Source organism: Pantherophis guttatus, chromosome 1 (genome assembly GCF_059756535.1).
Source record: "Pantherophis guttatus breed Tessera chromosome 1, ASM5975653v1, whole genome shotgun sequence".
Lineage (NCBI taxonomy): Eukaryota > Metazoa > Chordata > Lepidosauria > Squamata > Colubridae > Pantherophis > Pantherophis guttatus.
The window spans coordinates 336590898-336616267 of record NC_142063.1 but is presented as its reverse complement, the minus strand read 5'-3'; the positions used below and the strand labels follow the sequence as shown (position 1 = coordinate 336616267).

The window sequence follows — 25370 nt, the reverse complement described above, 5'->3', positions numbered from 1 at the left end:
TTGAAAGTAATCAATCCAACTTCGTTCTTGTCCGTTCTTCAATAATAAGCAAGTCTTCTTTCTTCCAGCATTACACAATCAGAGCCCAGTTACAGTTAACCAACAGATCTCCAACCCTTACATATATTAACACCTTAACAAAATATTTTAACCAATCTCAAATAAAATATATTGTAAAAACCTTATTTTTACTTTTTACCCCATAAACTTATATTACTTCTTCTTGAAAACATTCCTTGCTTAATAGCTTTGCATAAACTTATTCATCTTATTCTCTACAAATCCACTACGTATAATCAAATAACATCTTCACTATTTAATATCTATATAAAATATTGTCAAAAACCTTCCCTCAACCCTTGCACCACTTATATTTTCCTTATACCCCACAAGTTTATATTTATTCTTCAACAAGGCATTCTTTAATATAGTATTAATGTAAAACAGAGGTACCTTGTTGAAGTCATATCGTCACCGCTACTGGCTCGGGAGAACCGGGACAAACTGGGAGGACCCCACCAGTGGTCTGCAACTTTAAGCACTCAAAGAGTCATTTGGACCCGTTTCCCACAGAAAAGAAAACACAGGGAGCCACAAAACCTGGATGGGCGTGGCCAACTCGATGTCACTCACTTCCACCAGTCACATGACTCCCCCCCTAGCCATGCCTACCCAGCCGGTCATGAGGGCAGAGAACCAGTTGTTAAAAAACACCAGGAACCACAAAACCCTTTTGACATATCTCTCTCTCCCGCTCCCTCCCTCCCTCCCCCTCTCTCCCCCCCTCTCTCTGTATCTCTCTATGTCTCTCTCCCCCCCCCACTCCCTGTATCTCTCTGTCTCTGCCCTGGCCGCTTCTCCATCCCCTGCCATCGCCCTTACCTTCTCAGGCCAGGCGAGGAGTGACTGGGAGGGGAGGGCGAGGGGCGGGCCAGCCAGTGGTGGGATCACCCGACAAGGAGCCACAGCAGAGGGCCCAAAGAGCCGCATGTGGCTCCAGAGCCGCAGCTTGCTGACCCCTGGTTATATATGTGCCTATAGACCTGTGTCTAAATCCATGTGTTTTCCTTCTCCATCCTTTTGCTTAGGATAAGTTTCTGGGACCTACTGGACCTCTCTTATTCCTCAGACTGTCTCTCTAGGAACACCTTCCACATTTTCTGGGTGTGTAACAGAAGTGGTATTCAGCCGGTTCGTACCGGTTTGCCTGAACCGGTAGCGGAAATCACAGGTGGGCCTGCCCACCCACCCTGGCTCTATGCCATCCTATTTAGCCACATTTTTGAGGCCGGGCACATGTGCGGAAGGCATGTGCACTAGCAAAGTGCATGCGCGAAAGGGCAGGCACATGTGTGGACGGGCAACCTGTGTGCACGCGCTCACATTTGCGAACTGGTAGGGAAAGTAAGTGAATACCACCCCTAGTGTGTAAGATATAGAGATGAGATATCTCCTGTATACAACTAGTCCTCAAGTTATGACCAAAAATTGAGCGCAAAATTTAGGTTGTTAAGTGAGAAATTTAATTAAGGGAGTATTGCCCCATTTTATGACTTTTCTCACCACATTCATTACGTGAATTGCCGCAGCTCTTAAATTAGTAACAAGGTTGTTAAGTGAATCTACTTTCCTCACTGACTTTGCCTTGCTTAACAGAGGTTCGCAAAAGGGGATCGCATGACCCTGGGCCACTGTGTCCGTCATAAAGGTGAGTCCATTGTCAAGCCTCTGAATGTAAATCATGTGATCATGGGGATGCTGCAAGGGTCTGAAGTGTGAAAAATGGTCATAGGTCGCTTTCTTCAGTGCTGTTGTAACTTTGAAGAGTTATTAAATGAACTGTTGTAAGTCAAGGACTACCTGTTTAGCCCTTGTTCTCCAACAGTACACAGGATCATTCTAAACAGTGTAGATCTAGTCAAATTTCTCTTTGGTATTACACAATTGAGCTAACTCTCGAAGTATATGGGATGTGGGCCAGGAGGAAGGACTTTTCAGTGGTGGCCCTATTATTCAGCGACATGTCCTCCCTGAAGGGATGTTTAATTCCAGCACTCCCTGCTTTTTCAAGGCCCTTAAGATCATCATAGGAAATCCTGCTTTCTAGCGAAGCTAAACCGCGCGGCACAGCTGATCCCCCCTCGCTGTTCTACTTACCTTCCCAAGCCTCCTTTTGGCTTGTTCTGCACGCGCATGCACAGTAGGTGCCAAAAGGAGGCTTGGGAAGGTAAGTAGAACAGCGAGGGAGGGATCAGCTGTGCCGCACGGTTTAGCTTTTCTAGAAAGCAGGAAATCCTGCTTTCTAGCAAAGCTAAACCGCGCGGCACAGCTGATCATCAGATCATAGCTTTTTTAAACTACCGGTTTGCCCGAACCAGTAGCTTTTTAAATGTGCAGTGCATATTTGGTGCGCTCTGCATATGCATGTTCAACGCATGCACTTGGTGCACAGCACGCATGTACAGCCAGCGAACTGGTAGCAAACCAGTTCAGATTTCACCACTGCCTTACAGTCACTGGTCTGTTATGGCAAGGATTGGCAGCCTATGCTCATATGTGCCCCCCAATGTACCAATGTAATATTCCTCCTCCTCCTCCTCCTCCTCCTCCTCCTCCTCCTCCTCCTTCTCCTCCCCCCTTACTACTGAAATTCAGCAGCAGCTTTTGCTGAATTTTGTGCTCTTTTGTTGGTTTTCTTCCTCCCTGCACCCAGGAGCAAATTGTGACTCACTTTTCTTTTTTAAAAGTAAAACTAGGAGCAGGAAATTGGGGTGGGGTGGAAGGGACCTTGGAGGTCTTCTAGTCCAACCCCGCTTAGGCAGGAAACCCTAGACCACTTCAGACACATGGTTATCCAACATCTTCTTAAAAACTTCCAGTGTTGGAGCATTCACAACTTCTGGAGGCAAGTCATTCCACTGATTCATTGTTCTAACTGTCTTCTAGAGGTCTTCTAGTCCAACCCTCTGCTCAAGCAGGAGACCCTATACCCCAAATGATGATTTGGAGGTGGGGAAGGGCATGCCAGTGAGATTAAGGATAGGATTAAGAAAGGTTTGCTCCCAACTTCCAAGATCTTCTCCCATCCTCAGCCCTTAGATCAGAGGTCTTCAAACTTGGCAGCTTTAAGATTTGTGGACTTCAACTCCCAGAATTCTCCAGCCAGCTATGCATAGCTGGCTGGAATATTCTGGGAGTTGTAGTCCACAAGTCTTAAAGCTGCCAAGTTTGAGGGCTCCTGCCTTAGATGCTCGAAAAGGCAGACAAAATACATTTTTCTCTGCTCTTCTCATCTTTATCAGTATATAATCCTATGTTGTAAATTGCCGCGAGGCAGTGTTGTCTCTGTAATGGAAATTAAAGCATGATGTTACTGCACTGAATACAACACTCGACTGATACAAATAAGGACGAGTCCTCAAAAGGTTTCCCGTGATTTTCTTTCATAAAGTTGGGGGGGTAGGGGGAAGCTTTTCTCTAGCAATCCATTCAAAAACCATTGCTATCCCTGGAGAGAGAGAAGGAGATTGATTTACCAAAGACAAGTGGCATAAAGGAGGCTCCACTTCAAAAGATCCTTGAAGCATTTCCTTAGTAACCTGTTTAGGTCGGTGATTATTTCAAGTGCATTTCACTTTTCCTATAAGGAGATGGAAGCGGCCATGTGGAAGACCATGCTTATCCGGAGGAGTTTTAGTGACACGTTTTTGACTTTTCCCTCATATTAAGAAAAGTGTAGAAGTTTAGAGCTGATTTGAATAGAATAATAGAGTGGGAAGGGACCTTGGAGGTCTTCTAGTCCAACCCCTTGTTCAGGCAGGAAACCCTACACCACTTCAGACAAATGGTTATCCAATATCTTCTTAAAAACTTCCAGTGTTGGAGCATCCACAACTTCTGGAGGCAAGTTGTTCCACTGGTTAATTGTTCTGTCAGAAAATTTCTCCTTAGTTTTAGGTTACTTCTCTCCTTGATTAGTTTCCACCCATTGCTTCTTGTCCTGCCCTCAGGTGCTTTGGAGAATAGCTTGACTCCCTCTTCTTTGTGGCAGCCCCTGAGATATTGGAGGACTGCTATCATGTCTCCCCTAGTCCTTCTCTTCATTAAACTAGACATACCCAGTTCCTGCAACCGTTCTTCGTATGTTTTAGCCTCCAGTCCCCTAATCAACTTTGTTGCTCTTCTCTGCACTCTTTCTAGAGTCTCAATGTCTTTTTTATATTGTGGCAACCAAAACTGAATGCAGCATTCCAAGTGTGGCCTTACCAAGGCATTATATTTATTATTTTATTTTATTTTATTTTATTTTATTTTATTTTATTTTATTTTATTTTATTTTATTATTTTATTTTATTTTATTTTATTTTATTTTATTTTATTTTATTTTATTTTATTTTATTTTATTTTATTTTATTTTATTTTATTTTATTTATTTTATTTTATTTTATTTTATTTCTATACCGCCCTTCTCCCGAAGGACTCAGGGCAGTGTACAGCCTGATTAAAAGCACAAAGACAGACAAAATTTAAAATTATTAAATGATAGGCTCAATTTTAACCCCCCCCAATTTAAAATCCCATATTTAAAAACCAATTAAAATCTTTACATTGATAGCCCAGCCTGGTGGAACAACAAGGTTTTGAGGGCACAGTGAAATACACGGAGATCAGAGATTTTACGAATTTCTGGGGGGAGTTCATTCCAAAGGGCAGGGGCTCCCACAGAGAAGGTGGCCCTCCCCCTGGGTGTTGCCAGCTGACATAATTTGGCCGAAGGCACCCTGAGATATTATAAAGTGGTATTAACACTTCACATGATCTTGATTCTACCCCTCTATTTATGCAGCCTAGATTTTGAGCTAGCCTGCTTGCTTTCACTTTTGTTTACTAAATAAAGAAGAAAGGAACAGAATATATTATAGAGATAGTCCTTGACTTACAACAGTTCGGTTAGTGCCCCTTCAAAGTTAGAACAGCACTGAGGACCGTTTTTCACCCTGATGACTGTTGCAGCCTCCCCATGGTCAAGTGACCAACATTTAGATGCTGGGAAACTGACTTGTATTTATGACGGTTGCAGGTCCTGTGTGATCGCCTTTTGTGACCTTCCGACAAGCAAAGTCAATGGGGAAGCCAGATTCACATAACAACTGGGTGTAAGGTTTCGATGCTATCTCAAAATAAATGAATTTCCAAACTGCCAATCTTTAAGGAAATTATCTCTTTATTCGAGCACAGCAATCTGATCCTGACTCTTTCACGGTCAGTACTGACCTTTGCCCCCCAATCCCTCCCTTTCCGATCCCCAATTCTCTGCTTCTCATTGGCTATCTTCCAAGTCACTTTCCTGATTCCTTCTTCATCAGATCACAGGAATGTCTCCCCCCTCCCCATCTCCGAGAAGACCAAATCTTCAAAGGGATTTAGCAGGCAAAAGTTCAGACTTCTCCTCCCTTTATTATATGTCAGTGCTGGGACGCTGACATCGGGTCACTAACTGAACAACTGCAGTGATTCATTTAAGATGTCAACCCTGAAGCTGGGCTGGCTGAAGCCAGTGCTGGAGCGAGGGATAGGGAGGGGGGATTAGAGATAGCTGGGGTTGTATAGTCAAATTAAAAGGCTATTCCCAGACCATTCCAGCAGTGGAATACGATTATCTTGAAACTCCCCCCCCCAAAAGTGGTGTTATTAGCCATCAAACCTCAAAAATATGTTTTTCCCAAAAAGGTTTCCACAATTTTGGCCACTACCGTATGCTTTTCATGTTATGCTTTTAAATTGATTTGCTTGAGTTAATAATAAAGCTTAAAATCCCTTTACAGGTAGTCCTCAACTTACAACCATTCATTTAGTGACCGTTCCAAGTTACAACAACACTGAAAAAAGTGACTGTTGACCGGTTTTCACACTTACGACTGTTGCAGCATCCCTAGGGTCACATGATCAAAATTCGGATGCTTGGCAACGGGTGTGTATGTAGGACGGTTTCCGTGTCCCAGGGTCATGTGATCACCATTTGTAACCTTCCCAGCTGGCTTCTGACAAGTGAAGTCAACGGGGGAATTCATTGATTTTCCTTAAGATCCGCTTTATTTAATTGACTTTAATAATTGACTTTAATTCATTGACTTAAAGGTTCGCTTAACAACTGCAGGCTTCACATAACCACTGCAGTGATTCGCTTAATAATGTTGGCAAAAAAGGTCATAAAATGAGGTGCAACTCATTCAACAACTGCCTCGCTTAGCAACAGAAATGTTGAGGTCAGTTGGGGGTCATAAGCCAAGGACAATTTGTACTGTGGAAACTGGGTGCCCTTAGGAAATCTCTGCTGTCATTATTAAAGAGTTCCTGGCAGCTAGCTTATAAGAAATTTGAGCATCCTCTCGCTTGGTATGTATCAAGGGTGAAATCCAGCAGGTTCTGGAGAACCGGTAGCGGAAATTTTGAGTAGTTTGGAGAACCGGCAAATAGCACCTCTGACTGGCCCAAGAGTGGGGTAGGAATGGGGATTTTGCAGTACCCTTCCCCTGGAGTGGGGAGAGAATGGGGATTTTGCACTATCCTTCCCCTGCCATGCCCACCAAGCCACCCCACCCCACCAAGCCACTATCCACAGGACCGGTAGTAAAAAAATTTGAATTTCTCCACTGGTATGTATGCTTTTTAGGTTATGCTTTCAAATCTGTCTGTTTGAGTGCACAATAAAGCTTAAAATCCCTTGATTTTCTGCTGTGCTTTTTTTGTCTCTGGATCCAAGAGAACCAGTTGCCCAGGGCACCTGATCGCTGCCCCAACCCTTGGCAAAACAAGGGCTCAGAGCATGTTTTGGCTCGTCCACAATCTTCCATTCCACTATCTATTTTGAAAAGCTAGATTTCCAAATGAATGGATGAGTCACGCTTATTATAACATGTCATGCAGAAGAGTCTGTACAAAGACTCTTCTGCATGACATAACAGAACATAATAGACACAATAGAATCCCTTATGCCACCAGACTCAAAATTTTGGGCCTGGACAACCTGGAACTATGCCACCTACGGTCTGACCTAAGCATAGTACACAAAATTGTCTGCTACAATGTCTTACCTGTCAACGACTACTTCAGCTTCAACCTCAATAATACTTGGGCAAACAACCAATACAAACTCAAGGTAAACCGCTCCAAACTTGATTGCAGAAAATACGACTTCAGCAACAGAGTGGTCAATGCCTGGAATGCTCTACCCGACTCCGTTGTTACAGCCTCAAACATTCACAGCGTCAACCTCATACTGTCTTCTGTGGACCTCACCCCATTCCTAAGAGGTCCATAAAGGGGGCGTGCATAAGCGCACCAGCGTGCCTACCGTCCCTGTCCTACTGTCCCCATTTATTTGTACTCATTTTCCATGTTCATGTCCATGTTTATACTTTTTTTTTTTTAAATTTGATTTATATGCCACCCTTCTCCAGAGACTCAGGGCGGCTTACAATGCGTTAAGCAATAGCCTTCATACTTTTGTATATTTATACAAAGTCAGCTTATTGCCCCCACAATCTGGGTCCTCATTTCACCTACCTTAGAAAGGATGGAAGGCTGAGTCAACCTTGAGCCTGGTGAAATTCGAACTTGCAGTAATTGCAGGCAGCTGGTGTTAATAACAGTGTGCTTTAGTCCACTGTACTACCAAGGCTTATACCTGTTATCTTGTACATGTTTGGCAAAATAAATAAAATAAATAAAATAAATAAAATAAATAAAATAAATAAAATAAATAAAATAAATAAAATAAATAAAATAAATAAAATAAATAAAATAAATAAAATAAATAAAATAAATAAAATAAATAAATAAAATAAATGAAGATGATGGTTAGCATATGGCTGCGGTATGAAATCTGTGGCTTCTGTACCTTTGAACTAATGGGAAAGCATTAGGAAGGTGTGTATTTACTTATTATTATTATTTTCTTTGCACATTGGAAACATCTTTCTGCATCACAGGTTGGATTGGGTCAGCAAATGCTCAGCTTGCCAGGTCTAGAAAAAGAAACTGCAGATGGGCACAAAATGCCTTGAGTAAGGGAAAAATGGCACCCCTGCCTCATTTTTTTTCAAAGAATGGCACCTGCATCCGGTTGGAAATACTAGTAATCCTCGATTTACAACCATAATGGAGCCCCAAATGTCTGTGGCTAAAGCGAGACAGTTGTTCAGTGAGTTTTGCCCCATTTTACGGCCTTTCTTGCCACAGTTGTTAAGGGAATCACTACCGTGGTTAAGTGAGTAACTTGGTTGCTAAGTGAAGCTGGGTTCCCCATTGACTTTGCACGTCAGGAGGCCGCAAAAGGGATCACGTGACGCGGGGACACTGCAACTGTCACTTGCTAAGCGTCTGAAGTTTGATCATGTGATCATGGGAATGCTGCAATAGTTGTTAAGTGTGAAAAATGGTCATCTCACTTTTTCTTAATATAATTTGAACGGTCAGTAAACAAACTGTTGTAAGTTGAGGACTACCTATATACATCTCTCTCTCTAATCTTTATCATCCATCCATCTATCTATCTATCTATCTATCTATCTATCTATCTATCTATCTATCTATCTATCCATCCATCCATCCATCCATCCATCCATCCATCCATCCATCCATCCATCCATCCATCTATCTATCTATCTATCTATCTATCTATCTATCTATCTATCTATCTTCTATATCTATCTATCTATCTATCTATCTATCTATCTATCTATCTATCTTCTATCGATCTATCGATCTATCGATCTATCGATCTATCTATCTATCTATCTATCTATCTATCTATCTATCTATCTATCTACTATCTATCTACTATCTACTATCTATCTATTATTTATCTATTCCTATTTACCTGTCTATTATTTATCTATTCCTACTTATCTATCTATTATCTATCCCATCTATTATCTATCTATCTATCTTCCATCCATCATCCATCCATCTATCTATCTATCTATCTATCTATCTATCTATCTATCTATCTATCTATCTATCTATCATATATCTATTCCTACTTATCTATCTATCATCTATCCCAGTGATGGAGAACCTTTTCGGCACCTTAGATATGAAAGCCAGTTGGGTGACTTTGGTCCAATCACCAGGAGTTGGTGAGTTCTAGTCCCACCTTAGGCATGAAAGCCAGATGGGTGACTTTGGGCCAATCACCAGGAGACGGTAAATTCTAGTCCCACCTTAGACATGAAATCCAGTTGCATGACTTTGGGACAATCACCAGGAGATGGTGAGTTCTAGTTCCACTTTAGGCATGAAAGCCAGCTGGGTGACTTTGAGCCAGTCACTCTCTCAACTCAACCCAACCCAACCCAACCCAACCCAACCCAACCCAACCCAACCCAACCCATGTCATAAGGTTGCTGTGAGGAAAATAGGGGACAGGAAATTTAGGTATGCTCACTGCCTTGAGTTGATCAAAATATATAAAAAAACAGGTTAAAAATCTAATAACAACGATCAAGACAGCTTCAGGCGTGACCAAACGAGGAACTTCAGTACCCTGGACAGCACTAAGCAGATTTTACTGGCCGGGGATCTACTCTCATAGAAGAAACTATTGAGAAAAGATATCTTCATAATGCATGGAACATGCAGAATCTCTTTGAAGTAGTCACTTTCTTTTTCAACCTTCCATGTGAGTCTGAAAGTCACTTAAAATATGGCTGTCTAATGAGTCAACTAATGGCAACTTAGCCACCAGAACTCCTTTCTGATTGCAACTGCAAAAAGTGGGTGGAATAATTATTTTTCATCATTTTGAAGTGGGAAGCATAACGAAACACTATGTAAATCTGTTAAAATAATGAACTAAACCAGAGTTTCTCAGCCTCAGCTGCTTTAAGATGTGTGGACTTCAACTCCCAGAATTCCCCAGCCTGGCTGGGGAATTCTGGGAATTGAAGTCCACACATCTTAAAAGCTGCTAAGGTTGCGAAACACTGAAATAAACCAAATCCCTAAAAACAAACAACCAATATGTGTCACACATGACCTGACTATTTTCCATCTCATGCTGGCTGGGGAATTCTGGGAGTTGAAATCTGCAGGTCTTAAAGCTGCCAAGGTTGGGCCCCCTTGCTCTAGGAATTCTGACCTGCACAAATGATGTTCTCTGGTTTCATAATGAATTGTTTGCAAGAGACCAACCAAGCTTAGAAAACACCAAGGACCCCACAATCCTGACCTGCTTTGCAAGTTCTGGTTAATAATGGACCAGGTTCTAGTATTAGATAATAAGTAAGTTATTTTTGGAATGTCAGCTCCTGGAAATTCTGGAAATAAATCATTAATGTTGAAATTAAAAGCTTCAGTGGCGTTTCCTTATGACTGTATGACTGTAACCTTGTTGCTGGTATCCTTAAGATTTATATTGACTGTTTCCCTATGACTATCATTAAATGTTGTACCTTATGTTTCTTGACGAATGTATCTTTTCTTTTATGTACACCGAGAGCGTATGCACCAAGACAAATTCCTTGTGTGTCCAATCACACTTGGCCAATAAAGAATTCTATTCTATTTGCGAAGGAATATGAACAAAGTTGTTTCCTGCAAATTGCATCAGTTGTTGTCCTTCCTTAAATAGGCTAGGGGAGTGGCCAATTAGCCCCAAGCCTTATTCTTGAGACCTCCTCCTGAGGAGCCACTCCTGCCTTTTAACAGTTCTGCGTGCTGGTGCATCAAGAAGAGGCTCCTCCTCTTCTTCCTCTTCACTTATGGGAGCTTCTGGAGGTTCTGAAGGCCCTGGCTGAATCCCTGCCTCTGGCACCACATCTTCTCCAGCCTCCTCATTGTCTGACTTGAGTGCCAGCTGCACAGGCTGCTGACGCAGCACCACACCAGCCTCCTCACTGTTGGAATCAGCTACTAACTGCACAGGCCGCTGACGGGCCACAACACAGGGATGGTATTCACTTACCTTGGCTACCGATTCGCAAATGTGAGCGCGCTCATGCGTGTATGTGCAGGGCTTTCTGCACATGTGCAGAGTGTCAGAAATGGGACGTGATGATGTCCAGGTGGGTGGGCAGAGCCTCCCATAGCTGCCACTACCGGTTTGCCCGAACCAGATAGAACCGGCTGAATACCACGACTGATCTGAGCCCACAGAAGGAATCATGCATGGCAAACATCTTAGAGGGAACCCTACCTAATTTCTTGGATTGTAAAGATGAGCGGGAGAGCTGTACTTTCAAATTTGCAAGATTTTGTTAATGTCATCTTACAATAAAGACAGAGCTACCCTGTTTCCCCCAAAATAAGACATTCCTTGAGAATAAGCCCAATCGTGCTTTTGAGCGCATGGCAATCAGGCCAAGCGCTTATTTCAGGGTTCAAAAAAATATAAGACAGGGTCTTATTTTCAGGGAAACAGGGTAGTATTTTTGGAGGGGCTTCTTGTCTGGACCAGAAGGCTGACCTCATCTAAATTTGGGAGACTCAAGACAGAGCAGGACTGACCTTAGTTTATTAATGCTACGCTGAGCCACTCTGCCTGGGGCTCCATCTTTTCAAGTTACTTCTCAGTCCATGGAGCTGAAGGCTTCAAATCTCTGCCTCCTTGGAGGACCCTGTAGATACGGGACTCACCTGTGCAGTATTTTTGTAAGCGCAGGATCTCCAGATGCAAATCGTGGAGAAGTTTCATCTGCTCCTTTTTGAGGAAGGCGATGTGTCTTTGCACGCTTTGGATCTGATGCTCCAGGGACAAAGTCTCCATCGCAACACAGTGAAGAGTCTAAGCCTGAAGGGAACAGAGGTGAACTTGTGAACTTGTGCAATTGCTGGTTTTCACCTTGCATTATCAATCAATATATAGCAATGGCACTTAGACTTATACACTGCTTCACGGTGCTTTTACAGCCCTCTCTGTTTACAGCGTCAGCATATTGCCCCCGACAATCTGGGTCCTCATTTTACCCACCTCGGAAGGATGGAAGCCTGAGTCAACCTTGAGCTGGTCAAGATTGAACTCCTGGCAGTCGGCAGAGTTAGCCTGCAATAGCAATAGCACTTAGACTTATATACCGCTTCACAGTGCTTTTACAGCCCTCTCTAAGCGGTTTACGGAGTCAGCATATTGCCCCCGACATTTTACTGACCTCGGAAGGATGGCAGGCTGAGTCAACCTTGAGCTTGGTGAGATTCGAACTGCCAAATTGCAGGCAGCCAGCAGGCAGCAGAAATAGCCTGCAGTACTGCACTCTAACCACTGCGCCACCTCGGTTCCTATTGATTGACTATCAACCTCAACCAATCAGAATAGAGCTGGAAGGGACCTTGGAGGTCTTCTAGTCCAACCCTCTGCTCAAGCAGGAGACCTTATACCGTTTCAGACAAGTGGCTGTCCAGCCCCATCTTAAAAACCTCCAGTGATGAAGCATCTACAACTTCTTTTTTACATTCATAGATTTATTAATTTATAAGATGATATACAAAAAGAATACAAAAGCAAATATTAGGTAAATTAGGAAAGGAAAAAGGGAAGTGGATAGTGAGGGAAAGCAAGGGGAAAAGAAAAAAAAAGGCATTGATTTTCAACTCCTTTAGTACAGTAAAATAAGGCATTAAGATCTATCCTCAACTTTTTACTTTTTCATAATAATAGAAACTAGGTTAATTGTCCTGTTCGGAAGTTTCTCCTATATTCCAGGTTGCTTCCCTATTTATTTTATTTATTTTATTTGTTTTAATTTGTATACCGCCCTTCTCCAGCAGGACTCAGGGCGGTGAACAGCCAGAATAAAACAGAACATACACAATTTAAAAACAGTTTAAAAATAATTAAATATTTTTGGCCGCAATTTAAAACAACCCAATTAAAATCAATTAAATTTAACCAAAACTGTGGGATCAAGCTTTGATTAGTTTCCATCCTTTGTTTCTTGACCTGCCCTCTGATGCTTTGGAAAATAAATTGACCCCCTCTTCTTTGTGGTAGCCTCTCAAATACTAGAGTTCTGCTATCATGTCTATCGTGCATTCCTACCAGTGGTGGAATTCAAATTTTTTTTACTACTGGTTCTGTGGGCGTTGCTTGGTGGGTGTGGCTTGGTAGGCATGAAAGGGAAGGATACTGCAAAATCCCCATTCCCTCCCCACTCCTGTGGGAAGGATATTGCAAAATCCCCATTCCCACCCCAATCTGGGGCCAGCCAGAGGTGGCATTTGCCGGTTCTCCGAACTACTCAAAATTTCCGCTACCGGTTCTCCAGAACCGGTCAGAACCTGCTGGATTTCACCCCTGATCCCTACCAATCTTTTTTCTTTCCTGGACACCTCCATCGCTGTGCCAGAGCCACAGGCTATTTCTGGTTCTAGTTTGAGGCTTAAAAATCTAGGCTGCTGATCTTGCATGGATAAGTTTTAGTTTTGAGTGGAAAAAATACATTACTGGTACCTCAAAGTGAAGTCCTACATTTTCATGGACTGCCAACCCTTTCATCCGACCTACGACGAAGTGGGTTAACATGCCATGAAAGCTTCTGCTGGAATTAATGTGTTATTTTTTTTTTCAAAAGGCCACAAGATTTTGGGTTATTTGTGCTGCAAGAGAGCTGCTGTTCTGGAAATGGACTGGAGGAGGATAAAAATAGCGGAAGGAGATCAGCCTACTCAGGTCTGAGGACATCTAGAATCATGTCATTAATTTTATTGATTTCACTTGATGTTCAGAGCACTACCCAAATCTTTCAGGGGTTTACAACAAAAAGACGTTTAAAATGGGGACATGTTGAATGTCGAATAACAAAACAGTCATGGAAAAACCTAGCAAAATAGGAGTTAATTATTAAAATGAGCAGCTAAAACCAGCGGTTGAAAGCCTGTGCCAAAAAAGAACATAGAACATAGAATTCTAAATTTGGAAGGGACCTTGGAAGTCTTCTAATCCAAACCTCTGCTTGAGCAGGAGACCCTGTACTATTCCATAGAAATTGGCTGCCCAGTCTCTTTTGAAAACCTCCAACGTTGGAGCACCCACAGCTTCTGGAGGCAAGCCCTTCCACTGATTGTTTTAATGGTCAGAAAATTTCTCCTTGTTTCTAGGTTGGCTGGGGGTTCGCTGGGGGTTCGGGAGAACCTCTAGCTAAGATTCTGTGCAGTTCGGAGAACCCCCAAATCCCACTCCTGGCTGGCCCTGCCCACCCCACCCCTCCCAGGAGTCCCCACGCGGCCTGTTTTTGATGCAGGTAAGTGCAGGGCGCATGTGGAGGCTCAGGGAGGGTGAAAAACGGGCCTATCGGAAGTTCAGGAAGGTCGGAAACGGGCCCATTTCTGGCCTCCAGAGGGTCTCCGAAGCCTGGGGTGTCAACTTGCAAAGCTTTCAAGTTGCCATGAGCAGGAGGGAGGGAGAACTGATAGAGCTGATTGATTTCCCTAACTGAAGTGCATTCCATACATTCTTCCTGACCGCAATCAGAAGGAGGGTGTTGGATTTCACAGCCAGCCAAAGTGGTTAATTGGAGAATGTGATTTATGACATGGCCAGAGAGCAGGGGAGAGACAGGGTCATAGGGGAATGTAAATCTACGTGGGATTAGTTCTAACTGCATCCGAATATTGCCAAAATGGTGCTCCTAATAAATGACTGTATTTCTTTTGAAGTTCGGCTCATGGTTCATGAATTAATTAGGGCATCTTTCGGAAACTTCACAGGGGTGGCTATTTTTGCCCTCCAGGAGGCTCAAGAGAAGCCTACAGAGCCCAGGGAGGGCAAACCCCCCCCTCCACCATGGTACAGGAGGCTGACTAGGCCATGCTTACCCAGCAACCGGGCAGAATTAAATTTTTGAAGCCCACTCCTGGGTAGGACCTTTCTAGCCTTGATGGTTTCATCCAACTGTACCAATTTTCTTTTATATTTTTTATAAATTAGAACAAACTGTCTGTTTCAGGGAGTCCTGAATGAGCTAACATTAGTATGTCTAGTTTAATGAAAAGAAGGACTAGGGGAGACATGATAGCAGTGTTGCAATATCTCAGGGGCTGCCACAAAGAAGAGGGAGTCAAGCTATTCTCCAAAGCACGTGAGGGCAGGACAAGAAGCAATGGGTGGAAACTAATCAAGGAGAGAAGCAATTTAGAACTAAGGAGAAATTTCCTGACAGTTAGAACAATTAATCAGTGGAACAACTTGCCTCCATAAGTTGTGGCACTCCCAATACTGGAGTTTTTTTAAAAAGAGATTGAACCACCATTTGTCTGAAATGGTATAGGGTTTCTTGCTTAAGCAGGGGTTGAACTAGAAGACCTCTAAGGTCCCTTCCAACTTGATTATTGTTAACAGACCTCCAAGACACTGAAATGTGCCTCTGCAGAAATGGCTGCAACCCCCCTATCAAAATTCAGGATATTTGCTTAGTTCAGTTTTCTCACCAAGGGATATTGCTGGTGGGGAGCATTCTTCAATTTTATTGGACCCAGTAGGCAAGGCGAAGGCATTTCTACACTTCTGAACCTGAATGAGGAGCTTTCTCACCTAAATAGGAGGGGTTCCATTCACTCCAGCAGAACAGGCATAGTAGGGGTCCCATTGGTCAAATAATTTTGGCTGGTGTGGTCCAGCAGAAGAGCCTTTTCTGCTGTGGCCCCTGCCCTCTGGAATATTCTCCCGCTGGAGGTGAGGTTGACCTCCGCTCTCCTGGCCTTCTGGAAGAGCCTTAAAACCTTCTAGGAAGAGAATAGACTGAACTGGAAGGCGGGGTTAAATGTGTCATCAGCTTAGAGTCATTGCGTTGTCACAAGAGACCTAAGTTCAACATATATTCCATTGACCCTTATCTAGCATCCATTGAGCTTTGACCATTAGTTGATTAGATTCTTGTATTGGAAGTAGCAATAATAAACTCTTTTCTCCGCTTTGAACTCCACGAATGTTCCCGGTTATTTGTGCCTGACCAACCTGACTCTGCTGGCTGATCTGGGTTCCAGTGTTGCTGCTCCACATGAAGGCCAAAGGGCCTCCGGAGCTTGGGGAGGCCATTTTCGTCCTCCCAGAAGCTCGAGAAAAGCCTCAGGAGCCAGGGGAGGGCAAAAATGCCCCCCTCCCATCGTGGTTCAGGAGGCCGACTAGGCGACGCCCACCATGGCCACCCCCACTCAGCAATTGGGCAGAGAATCCCTTGCTACAATATTTTAAGCCCATCCCTGCACGCACACCACAGATGCGCTCAAAGGTTTGTAAGCCTTTACAGTTACAACTCTTTGCATTCCTGCTCACTGGTTATGCATCAGCTTAACATGCTAGGAGTGACTGATGGGGTAAAAAGAAGACTCCCCACGCCTTTGTGTCACCCACCCTCTTGATTTTTAGTCTCTATTTAGTCTCTCTTAATTTTAAGGGTGTTTAGTCCTTATTTACTCCCCCTTAATTTTAATTGTTTTATATTATCTTTATCTTATTTTTATATTATCTTTTTATCGCTTGGTAAACTGCCCAGAATTGCTTCCTCGGTGAGAGGGGTAAATAAACAAACAAAAATAAATGTAAATTGAGGAGTTTCCTCGCAAATTAGGCTTCCATTGGATTTCAGCAGGAATTTCGATTGTCTTTGTGGGACAAAATTGCCAGTGAATTTGGTTCCCCTGAGGTCTCTTGGAACCACACACCCGTAGACGCATGCACAGATGCACAAATATACACGCACACAGTTGTGGGCTGCTGGGGGTTCGCAGGGGTTCGGGAGAACCTCTAGCTAAGATTCTGTACAGTTCAGAGAACCCCCAAATCTCATTCCTGGCTGGCTTTGCCCACCCCTCCCAGGAGCCCCCACACGGCCTGTTTTGGATGCAGGTAAGTGCAGGGCATGTGCGGAGGCTCAGGGAAGGCAAAAACAGGCCTATCGGGAGTTCTGGAAGGCCAGAGGGCCTCCGGAGCCTGGGGAGGCCATTTTCATCCGGGAGGACTTGAGAAAAGCCTCAGGAGCCAGGGGAGGGCAAAAATGCCCCCACCCCTGCCGTGGTGCAGGAGGCCAATTAGGCGACGTCCACCATGGCCACGCCCACTCAGCAACTGGGCAGAGAACCCCTTGCTACAATATTTGAAGCCCACCCCCGCACTCACACCACAGATGCGCTCAAAAGTTTGTAAGCCTTTACAGTTACAACTCTTTGCATTCCTGCTCACTGGTTATGCATCAGCTTCTGAAAGATTCCAGGTTTTGTACTCCTGGGTATAGAGCAGGCTCAAGTGACTCAATTAAAATAATCTTAGAGCTATATTGAAGCTCAGCAGCTCAACTGTTTGCCTGAAACTTGGCAGGTCTGGTGGAAAATGCTTGAAAGAAATCAACACAGAAGCACCTCAGCCCTCAGGATATTCTCATTATTGCATTAAATTTTGTATTGTAGGCAAAAACGGGCAAAAAATACCCTCTGAGGGTAATCCTCGAGTTACGACCACAATTGAGCCCAACATTTCTGTCGTTAAGTGAGTTTTGCCCCGTTTTACGACCTTTCTTGCCACAGGTGTTAAGAGAATCATTGCATTTCTAAAGTTAGTACCCTGGTTATGAAATGAATCTGCCATCTGCGCTGATCTTTTCTTGTCAGAAGGTCGCAAAAGCTGATCATCTATGAACCCTAGTAGGACACTGCAACCGTCATAAATACGAATCAGTTGCCAAGTGCCTGAATTTTGATCACATGACCATGGGGATGCTACAACAGTTGTAAGTGTGAAAAAATGGTCATCAATCACTTTTTTTCCAGTGCTGTTGTAACTTTGAATTGTCACTAAATGAACTGTTGTAAATTGAGGATTACCTATATAGACCCCTTTCTTTTAAGGCAGCCAACTAATCTCCAGAGGGTGAAATTTAACTTCCAAGTCAGGGATGAAATCCAGCAGGTTCTGACAGGTTCTGGATAACCGGTAGCAGAAATTTTGAGTAGTTCGGAGAACCGGCAAATACCACCTCTGGCTGGCCCCAGAGTGGGGTGGGAATGGGGATTTTGCAATGTCCTTCCCCCAGGAGTGTTTTTTTTTTGCTTTAATTTATATGCCGCCCTTCTCCGGAGACTCAGGGCGTCTTATAATGCGTTAAGCATTGGGGAGGGAATGGGGATTTTGCAATATCCTTCTCCCAGGAGTGGGGTGGGAATGGGGATTTTGCAATATCCTTCCCCCAGTATTGGGGAGGGAATGGGGATTTTGCAATATCCTTTCCTCAGGAGTGGGGTGGGAATGGGGATTTTGCAGTATCCTTCCCCCAGGAGTGGGGTGGGAATGGGGATTTTGCAGTATCCTTCCCCCAGGAGTGGGGTGGGAATGGGGATTTTGCAGTAACCTTCCCCCAGGAGTGGAGTGGGAATGGGGATTTTGCAATATCCTTTCCCCAGGAGTGGGGAGGGAATGGGGATTCTGCAATATCCTTCCCCCAGGAGTGAGGTGGGAATGGAGATTTTGCAGTATCCTTCCCCCAGGAGCAGGGAGGGAATGGGGATTTTGCAATATCCTTCCCCCAGGAGTGAGGAGGGAATGGAGATTTTGCAGTATCCTTCCCCTGCCACGCCCACCAAACCACACCAAGCCCACAGAACCGGTAATAAAAAAACTTGGATTTCACTACTGGACCCAGTCTTTTATAAAGACTATGCAAACTCTACGTAGGCCTTTGCATTGTGTCTATTTATACCTCCAAGAAAAAGAGATGCCGAGAGAGAACAGCTGAAAAAAGAAAGTCTCTCTATGACAGAACTCTCTGTCAAGAACTCTCGGAACAGCATATTTCTCAAACCCCAGGGGAGCTGCAATAACCAAGCTACTCTTACTGCCGTTTCCCTAACAAGCGATAAAGGGGTTAATATGATGTCATTGGGACTTGTGAATGTTGTCCTCACACAAAAACTCAAGAGACGTTCTGGAGAAACATGGTTTCACAGAACCAAGAAAGTGATAGGTAGATAGATAGATAGATAGATAGATAGATAGATAGATATTGAACCATCCGTTCTTTGGGTGCTGTTGGAATTGCTAATTAAGAACATAGAATAATAGGTTGTAAGGGATCTTGGAGGTCATCTAGTCCAAACCCCTGCTCAAACAAAGACCCTCCTGTTCCAGCAAGCCGGACTGGCCTAATATGAATTTTATTATGGGTGTATGTGTGTTTTAAATCTGCGGGCCAATTTTATATAGTATTGATTTTAATTTGGTTTTAAATTTTATAAATCTATGTGTTTTAATATGGCTGTACACCGCCCTGAGTCCTTTGGGAGAAGGGCGGTATAGAAATCTAATAAACTTGAAACTTGAAACAGGACCTGATTTTGACCTGATTGATTAGGTAACTAATTAGTTGAGCATGTTATAGTCAGAGGGCCACAGAGTTCCCTTTTTTGCCATTAGACTACAGAGTGGCATCTTGACACGAAGGGAAAATGTACAGTGGATGACCCATTTGTACAATATCCGTGCATGCTTTCAAGTCATTTTTCACTTCAGGGGATTGCCTGGACTAATCCCTGTAGTTTTCTTAGCAACATTTTCCCAAATTGGTTTTGGTTTTTTTTTTTTTTTAAAATTGATTTATATGCCGCCCTTCTCCGGAGACTCAGGGTGGCTTACAATGTGTTAAGCAATAGCCTTCATACTTTTGTATATTTATACAAAGTCAGCTTATTGCCCCCACAAACTGGGTCCTCAATTTACCTACCTTTGAAAGGATGGAAGGCTGAGTCAACCTTGAGCCTGGCGAGATTCGAACTTACTAATTGCAGACAGCTGGAGTTAAATTACAATGTATTAGTCTGCTGAGCTATCCAGGCTCCATTTGCCATTACTTGCTTGCTAGGGCTGAGAGAGGGTGACTGGCCCAAGGTCCTCCAGCTGACTTCATGCCTAAGGCAGGATTAGAACTCATAGCCTCCCAACTTTTAGCCTACATCTTCAGCTCTGCCTGGACGGTAGGGAATGGAAAGATTGATATTCCCTGCTGGACATTTGCAGTTGACGGACCCTGAGGACACAAGATAAACCTCCAAATGCTTCAAGGACCCTCTAAAAGGATGCAAATTCTTCAGAGCTGAAGAAGCTTCTTGGATGAGAAGCAAAACCTCTTCAACGCCCCCCCCCGAAAGTCCAGCAGTTGCCTCTTGAAAAAAAAAGCACCTTTGGGATAGATCAGCGTAAGGCAACTTCTGTGATTCAGAAATGCAGATTTTGTTGGCTGCCGGTTGATGTGGACTGTAAAAGGACACCGCTGTGGAGACGTGGGTCTCCAGGGAGATGTAGGTTTGGTGGTGGTGGGGAAAAGTAAAAATACTCAGTTTTTTCCCCTCTACTTTCTCTAGACAGACAAATCCTAGAAGTGGGGGGGGGTGTTAGGGGGAATGAATGGCTTTGCTGCAGCAAAGACAGACTCTGACGATGAAGGTTTCAAAGATGGTGAGATTGCTCATCGTATCGGATGCGCTGTGGATCAGTGTCTCCGTTCTTTAGACCCACCAGGGGTTTCCTTTCCCAGAATTTAAATGCAGCTGCTCACAGGAAGCCTTCATTATGGAGCCTTCCCCCACCCCCACCCCCACCCCCGGCCATGGCAACTCAGCCGGATGGTTCCCTCGAGGCTCTTGGAGCCTCTTCTCCAACAGCAAGAGATTCATCTGCCCAGCTAAACTTCTATTGGATCCGGCCGGTGTGCGCAGCTGAAACTTGAATATATAAACAGGAATACAGAATGCCGACAATCCCAAACCAGGACAGACGGTGGGATCTCCAAGCCAGAATAGGCAGGCGGCAGCTTCACAAGAGAGTCTGCGTTTGCTTCACTGTAGCTGGGCACTTTTTGGGAGGGGAAGGGAAAGGGGGGGAGGGGGGGCAAATGGGAAATTGGACATAGAGATTCAGGTGTTTCTTCCCTGCATTAGGAGCCTGCTGTTCCACCTCCCCCTCAAGTTGATCCTTAAATCCACGCAATGCAAATCTTCGTTGATTTGTTACTATGGAGGAGCAGACGAGTTTCAGTCTGGCCGATACAGGTAGTCCTCGACTTACGACCACAGTTGATCCCAACATTTCTGTTGCTAAGTGAGATCTTTGTTAAGGGAGTTCTGCTGCCCTGTTTTACGACCTTTCTTGCTTCAGGGAATCACTGCAGTGGGTTTAAGTCAGTTAACACGGTTGTTAAGCGAGTAACAGTAACAGAGTTGTAAGGGACCTTGGAGGTCATCTAGTCCAACCCCCTGCTCACGCAGGAGACCTGTACTAGGGATTCGTACCACTGAACCGCCGACCTTTCTGATCGACAAGCTCAGCGTCTTGGCCACCGAGCCACCTAGCCAAGCTTAAGTGAATCTGGCTTCCCCATTGACTTTGCTCATCAGATGGTTGCAAAAGAGGATTGCCTGACCTCCCCCCCCCCGGGAAACGCTGCACCCGTCATATATATATATGAAGGGAGGAGAACTTGTGGCTCAGAAGGTTAATTCAACTGCCTAACATGCAGGAAGCCCAAGTTCGAATCCGAGTAAGGGTATGGCTAGCTGATGAAAGCTAAAAAGCTTGAAATAGATCTATACTAGTCTCCCTTTATTTCTTTATCAGCAAAATATAAATTTACAGTTGCCAAGAGGCTGGATTTTGATCACGTGATCACTCTCCTAGATCAGGAAGCACAGCGGTTGCCTCCTTGAAATCCCTTCACTTCTATTCCAAAACAGATCTTAGATCTCTAAGTGGGCAAGCTAGCTCTTCTTTTCCTCCCCTGAATCCGCTCATCTCTCCCCACCCCCCACTCCACCCCCCCAAATCATCCACACACCTCTCTTCCCCCTTCCCCCTTTTTCCCTTGGGGCTTACCTGTGCAAAATCAAGAGGCGACAGCGAGATGTGATGGGGCACAACTTGGGGTCATCAAGGCAAGGAGCTTTCAGGACAGTCAAGGGTGACTTCCGGAGATCCTCCAAGGGCCATCCAAGCACCTTCGCTCTGTACGCCAAGATTGACAATCCAGGAAGAGTGGGGGGGGGGAGGGTGAACACAGAGGAGGCAGAGGGAGACAGACCCCCCCTCCTCCCACCCGATGCTGGTGTGCTGGTTTTTTCTTCTTCTCCCCCTCTCTCCCTCCCCCCTTCTTCAAAGCATCCTGGTGCAACGGGTAAAAAGGACAGCAGGTTGAAAGTTGCGGCCTCTCAGCTGATGGTTGGCCAGCTCCCCCCTCCCCCTCTCCCTCCCCTCCTCTCCCCCCCTCCGAGGATGGGATGGGGAAAGACGGAGGCGGCGGGTCGAGGAGATGCTTTTGCAGCCGGCCTTGCTCGGTTGAAGGAGAAGCAGATGAGAAAGAGAGAGAGAGAGATGGAGCAAAGGCGTAAACACAGAATAACGTGACCGGAACTGGTGAGATCAGCCCCTAGTTGGCTTCAGCAGCAGCAGCAGCAAACTGGAAAGGAGGGAGGAGTTGAATGGAGAGAGAGAAAAAGAGAGAGAGAGAGAGAGAGAGAGAGAGAGATGGATTCGCTTGACAAGACAGAGATGATGAGATCATCTCTCTCTCTCTCCCTCTCTGCCTCTCCCGACGTGATACATTGGTGTGGTTGCCGATTCAGCTCAGAGCTGGATAAGAGCCTAGCTTAGTGAAAAGCATCTGGGAATGCCCAAATCCAACCTTCCCTTCCTCTCTCTTCCTTTCTCAGGTTTTCTTCACGCAGCGCAATTAAGCCGCCTGCTCAATTTGCCCACTTTCCAGAGCCACGCATTTTGAGTGGGTTGTTGACTTAACCCATTTAAACCTGGTTGCCCCCCCCCACCTCCCCGTTCCTGGTTTTGCATAATCTGGTGAACCAAATAGGCTGAGTTTCATTAGCTCCCATCTCTCCCTCCCCCTCTATCTATCCGCCCCCCCCAGAATAGAATAGGATAACAGAGTTGGAAGGGACCTTGGAGGTCTTCTAGTCCAACCCCCTGCTTAGGCAGGAAACCCTACCCCACTTCAAACAAATGGTTATCCAACATCTTCTTAAAAACTTCCAGTGTTGGAGCATCCACAACTTCTGCAGGCAAATTGTTCCACTGATTAATTGTTCTCACTGTCAGAAAATTTCTCCTTAGTTCTAGGTTGCTTCTCTCCTTGATTAGTTTCCACCCATTGCTTCTTGTCCTGCCCTCAGGTGCTTTGGAGAATAGCTTGACTCCCTCTTCTTTGTGGCAGCCCCTGAGATACTGGAACACTGCTATCATGTCTCCCCTAGTCCTTCTGTTATTAAACTAGACATACCCAGTTCCTGCAGCCGTTCTTCATATGTTTTAGCTTCCAGTCCCCTCATCATCTTTGTTGCTCTTCTCTGCACTCTTTCTAGAGTCTCCACAACTTTTTTACATCGTGGCGACCAAAACTGAATGCAATATTCCACTCTCTCACACACAAAACTCTAACCAACTAAGACCAACACAAACCAAGTTTTGTACGATGTGGGAATGCAACCGACTTGGTAAAAAGACCTCCATGACCAACGCCTGTAAGTTGCTTAAATTTAGAACTTGTGCATTGTATAATCATCTTTCTAATCTTTCCATCTGACCAGTCAAATAACAATAGGAAATCTTTGTCTTCCAGATGCCCCCAAAGCAGAGAGAAGTAGCAGCAGACTATTTGCCAAAAGAACCTTTAGAAAACTTGCACCCATTGGCATTTAAGTTCCTCCTAACCAGATCTCCATCTAATAGGCATGTGCATATTTGATACAACTGCAAGATGGGAAAAAAGATTGCCTATGTGATTGGTATTGATAGGTGGCATGCTGGCTTCAGAGGGTACAGGCAGCCAAAAACTGAATCACATCTTTGTTAAAAAGGAAGATGAAAGGTTTGGTATTGTGGATCAATAAAAAAAATATGTGTAGCCCAGAAACTTACACAATCATCTGTAAAAATAGAACTAACATGGGCGCAAATGCAACTGAAGTCAGTAAAATATCCTTTTGAGAGACATCCACAGAATTCTGCTGGGTATCAATCGTAGCCAAGCTTACTCCATTTGAGGAATGTAAAATGATCACCCTCATCACTGTGATTTAGTGATAAGGAACTCAGTTCACTTTCCTCTTTCACACACAGCTAAAGAACTGATGATGGGGGGAAGGGGGAAGCAACCTACCATACTTTCATGGCAGTTGTGGTGAAGACAATTGCTTCTTTCTTAATTTTGTTTACCCAACCTTTCAGAGTAGTTGCCATGCAGGGAATAAAACAAGACGGTTCCTTCCCCAAAGCTTTATATATATATATATATATTATAGAAGGGACGGGGACAAAAAACAGAAAAACAAATGCATCCACTACTTCTGCAAAAGATGTGGTAGCTCTCCTAATGGCCAGCTGGAATGGAAATCTTCTTCGACATCCAGTGAACCAAAGGCGATGGAAAGGTTGCTTCCAAATGACTAACGCTATTTTGAGCTTCTTGGAAGAAAAGGAGAAAGCATAGCAAAGGAAAAACTAAATAGCCTAGTAACAGATTAGAACATAAAAACAAAACAAAACAAAAAAAACAAAAAAACCAGCAAGGAGGAGAATAACTCATCTTTCAGCTGATGTCCAAAACTGGCTAATGGTCTAATGGGAGCTGTCTATGGTACTGAAAACTTATTCCCCCTCATCTGCAGCCGTCCAAATTTATTGCAGTAGACCAGTATTTCTCAAGATGCGTGGACTTCAACTCCCAGAATTTCCCAGCCAGCATAGTTGAATGATGGGAGTTGTAGTCTATTGATGGGAGTTGTAGTCTACTGCAGTGTTTCTCAACCTGGGCAGTTTAAAGATGTGTGGACTTTAACTCCCAGAATTTCCCGGCCAGCATAGCTGAATGACAGGAGTTGTAGTCTACTGACCGGAGTTGTAGTCTACTGACGGACATTGTAGTCTACTGAATTCCTCAGCCATCATAGTTGAAGCTTCTGGGAGTTGAAGTTCGCACATCTTCAAACTGCCCAGGTTGAGAAACACTGCAGTAGACTACAACTCCCATCAATAGACTGCAACTCCTGTCATTCAACTATGCTGGCTGGGAAATTCTGGGAATTAAAATTCGCACATCTTCAAATTGCCCAGGTTGAGAAACACTGCAGTAGATGACAACACCTGTCATTCAGGGTGTGGCCAAGCCAGTTTTGTATGATGGGAAGTGTGGTATCAGATAGCTGGATGATAGCAGGTTCAGGAGGACAAACTATTCTACCTGCTTTCTCTTGAATTTTGGACAAGGCTTTCATAGCTACATTGATACACTGTACAAAAAGTGGCCTCCGCTTTCTGCTTTGCTGTGTATATTGTGACTTGGAAACAGTCTCTAGGGTAAATAAAGACATCATGCTAGGAAGAAATGACA

General features: G+C 44.2%; 1 protein-coding gene across 2 annotated transcripts in view; it reads right to left on the bottom strand.

The window, feature by feature from the left end:
- CCDC92B (coiled-coil domain containing 92B) overlaps positions 1-22414 on the bottom strand; it is a 49308-nt gene extending 26894 nt beyond the window's left edge. The window contains exons 1-2 of one of the 2 annotated variants that reach the window (XM_087883436.1): positions 21848-22414; positions 11638-11791 (exon numbers count right to left, since the gene is read on the bottom strand). In XM_087883436.1, coding sequence (XP_087739562.1) covers positions 11638-11767 — 130 coding nt within the window. In that variant the 5' untranslated portion in view covers positions 11768-11791; positions 21848-22414. Of the gene's footprint in view, positions 1-11637; positions 11792-15526; positions 15684-21847 lie in introns of those variants that run through there. The other variant, XM_087883435.1, reaches the window with a different exon arrangement.
- Positions 22415-25370: the final 2956 nt, after the last annotated feature.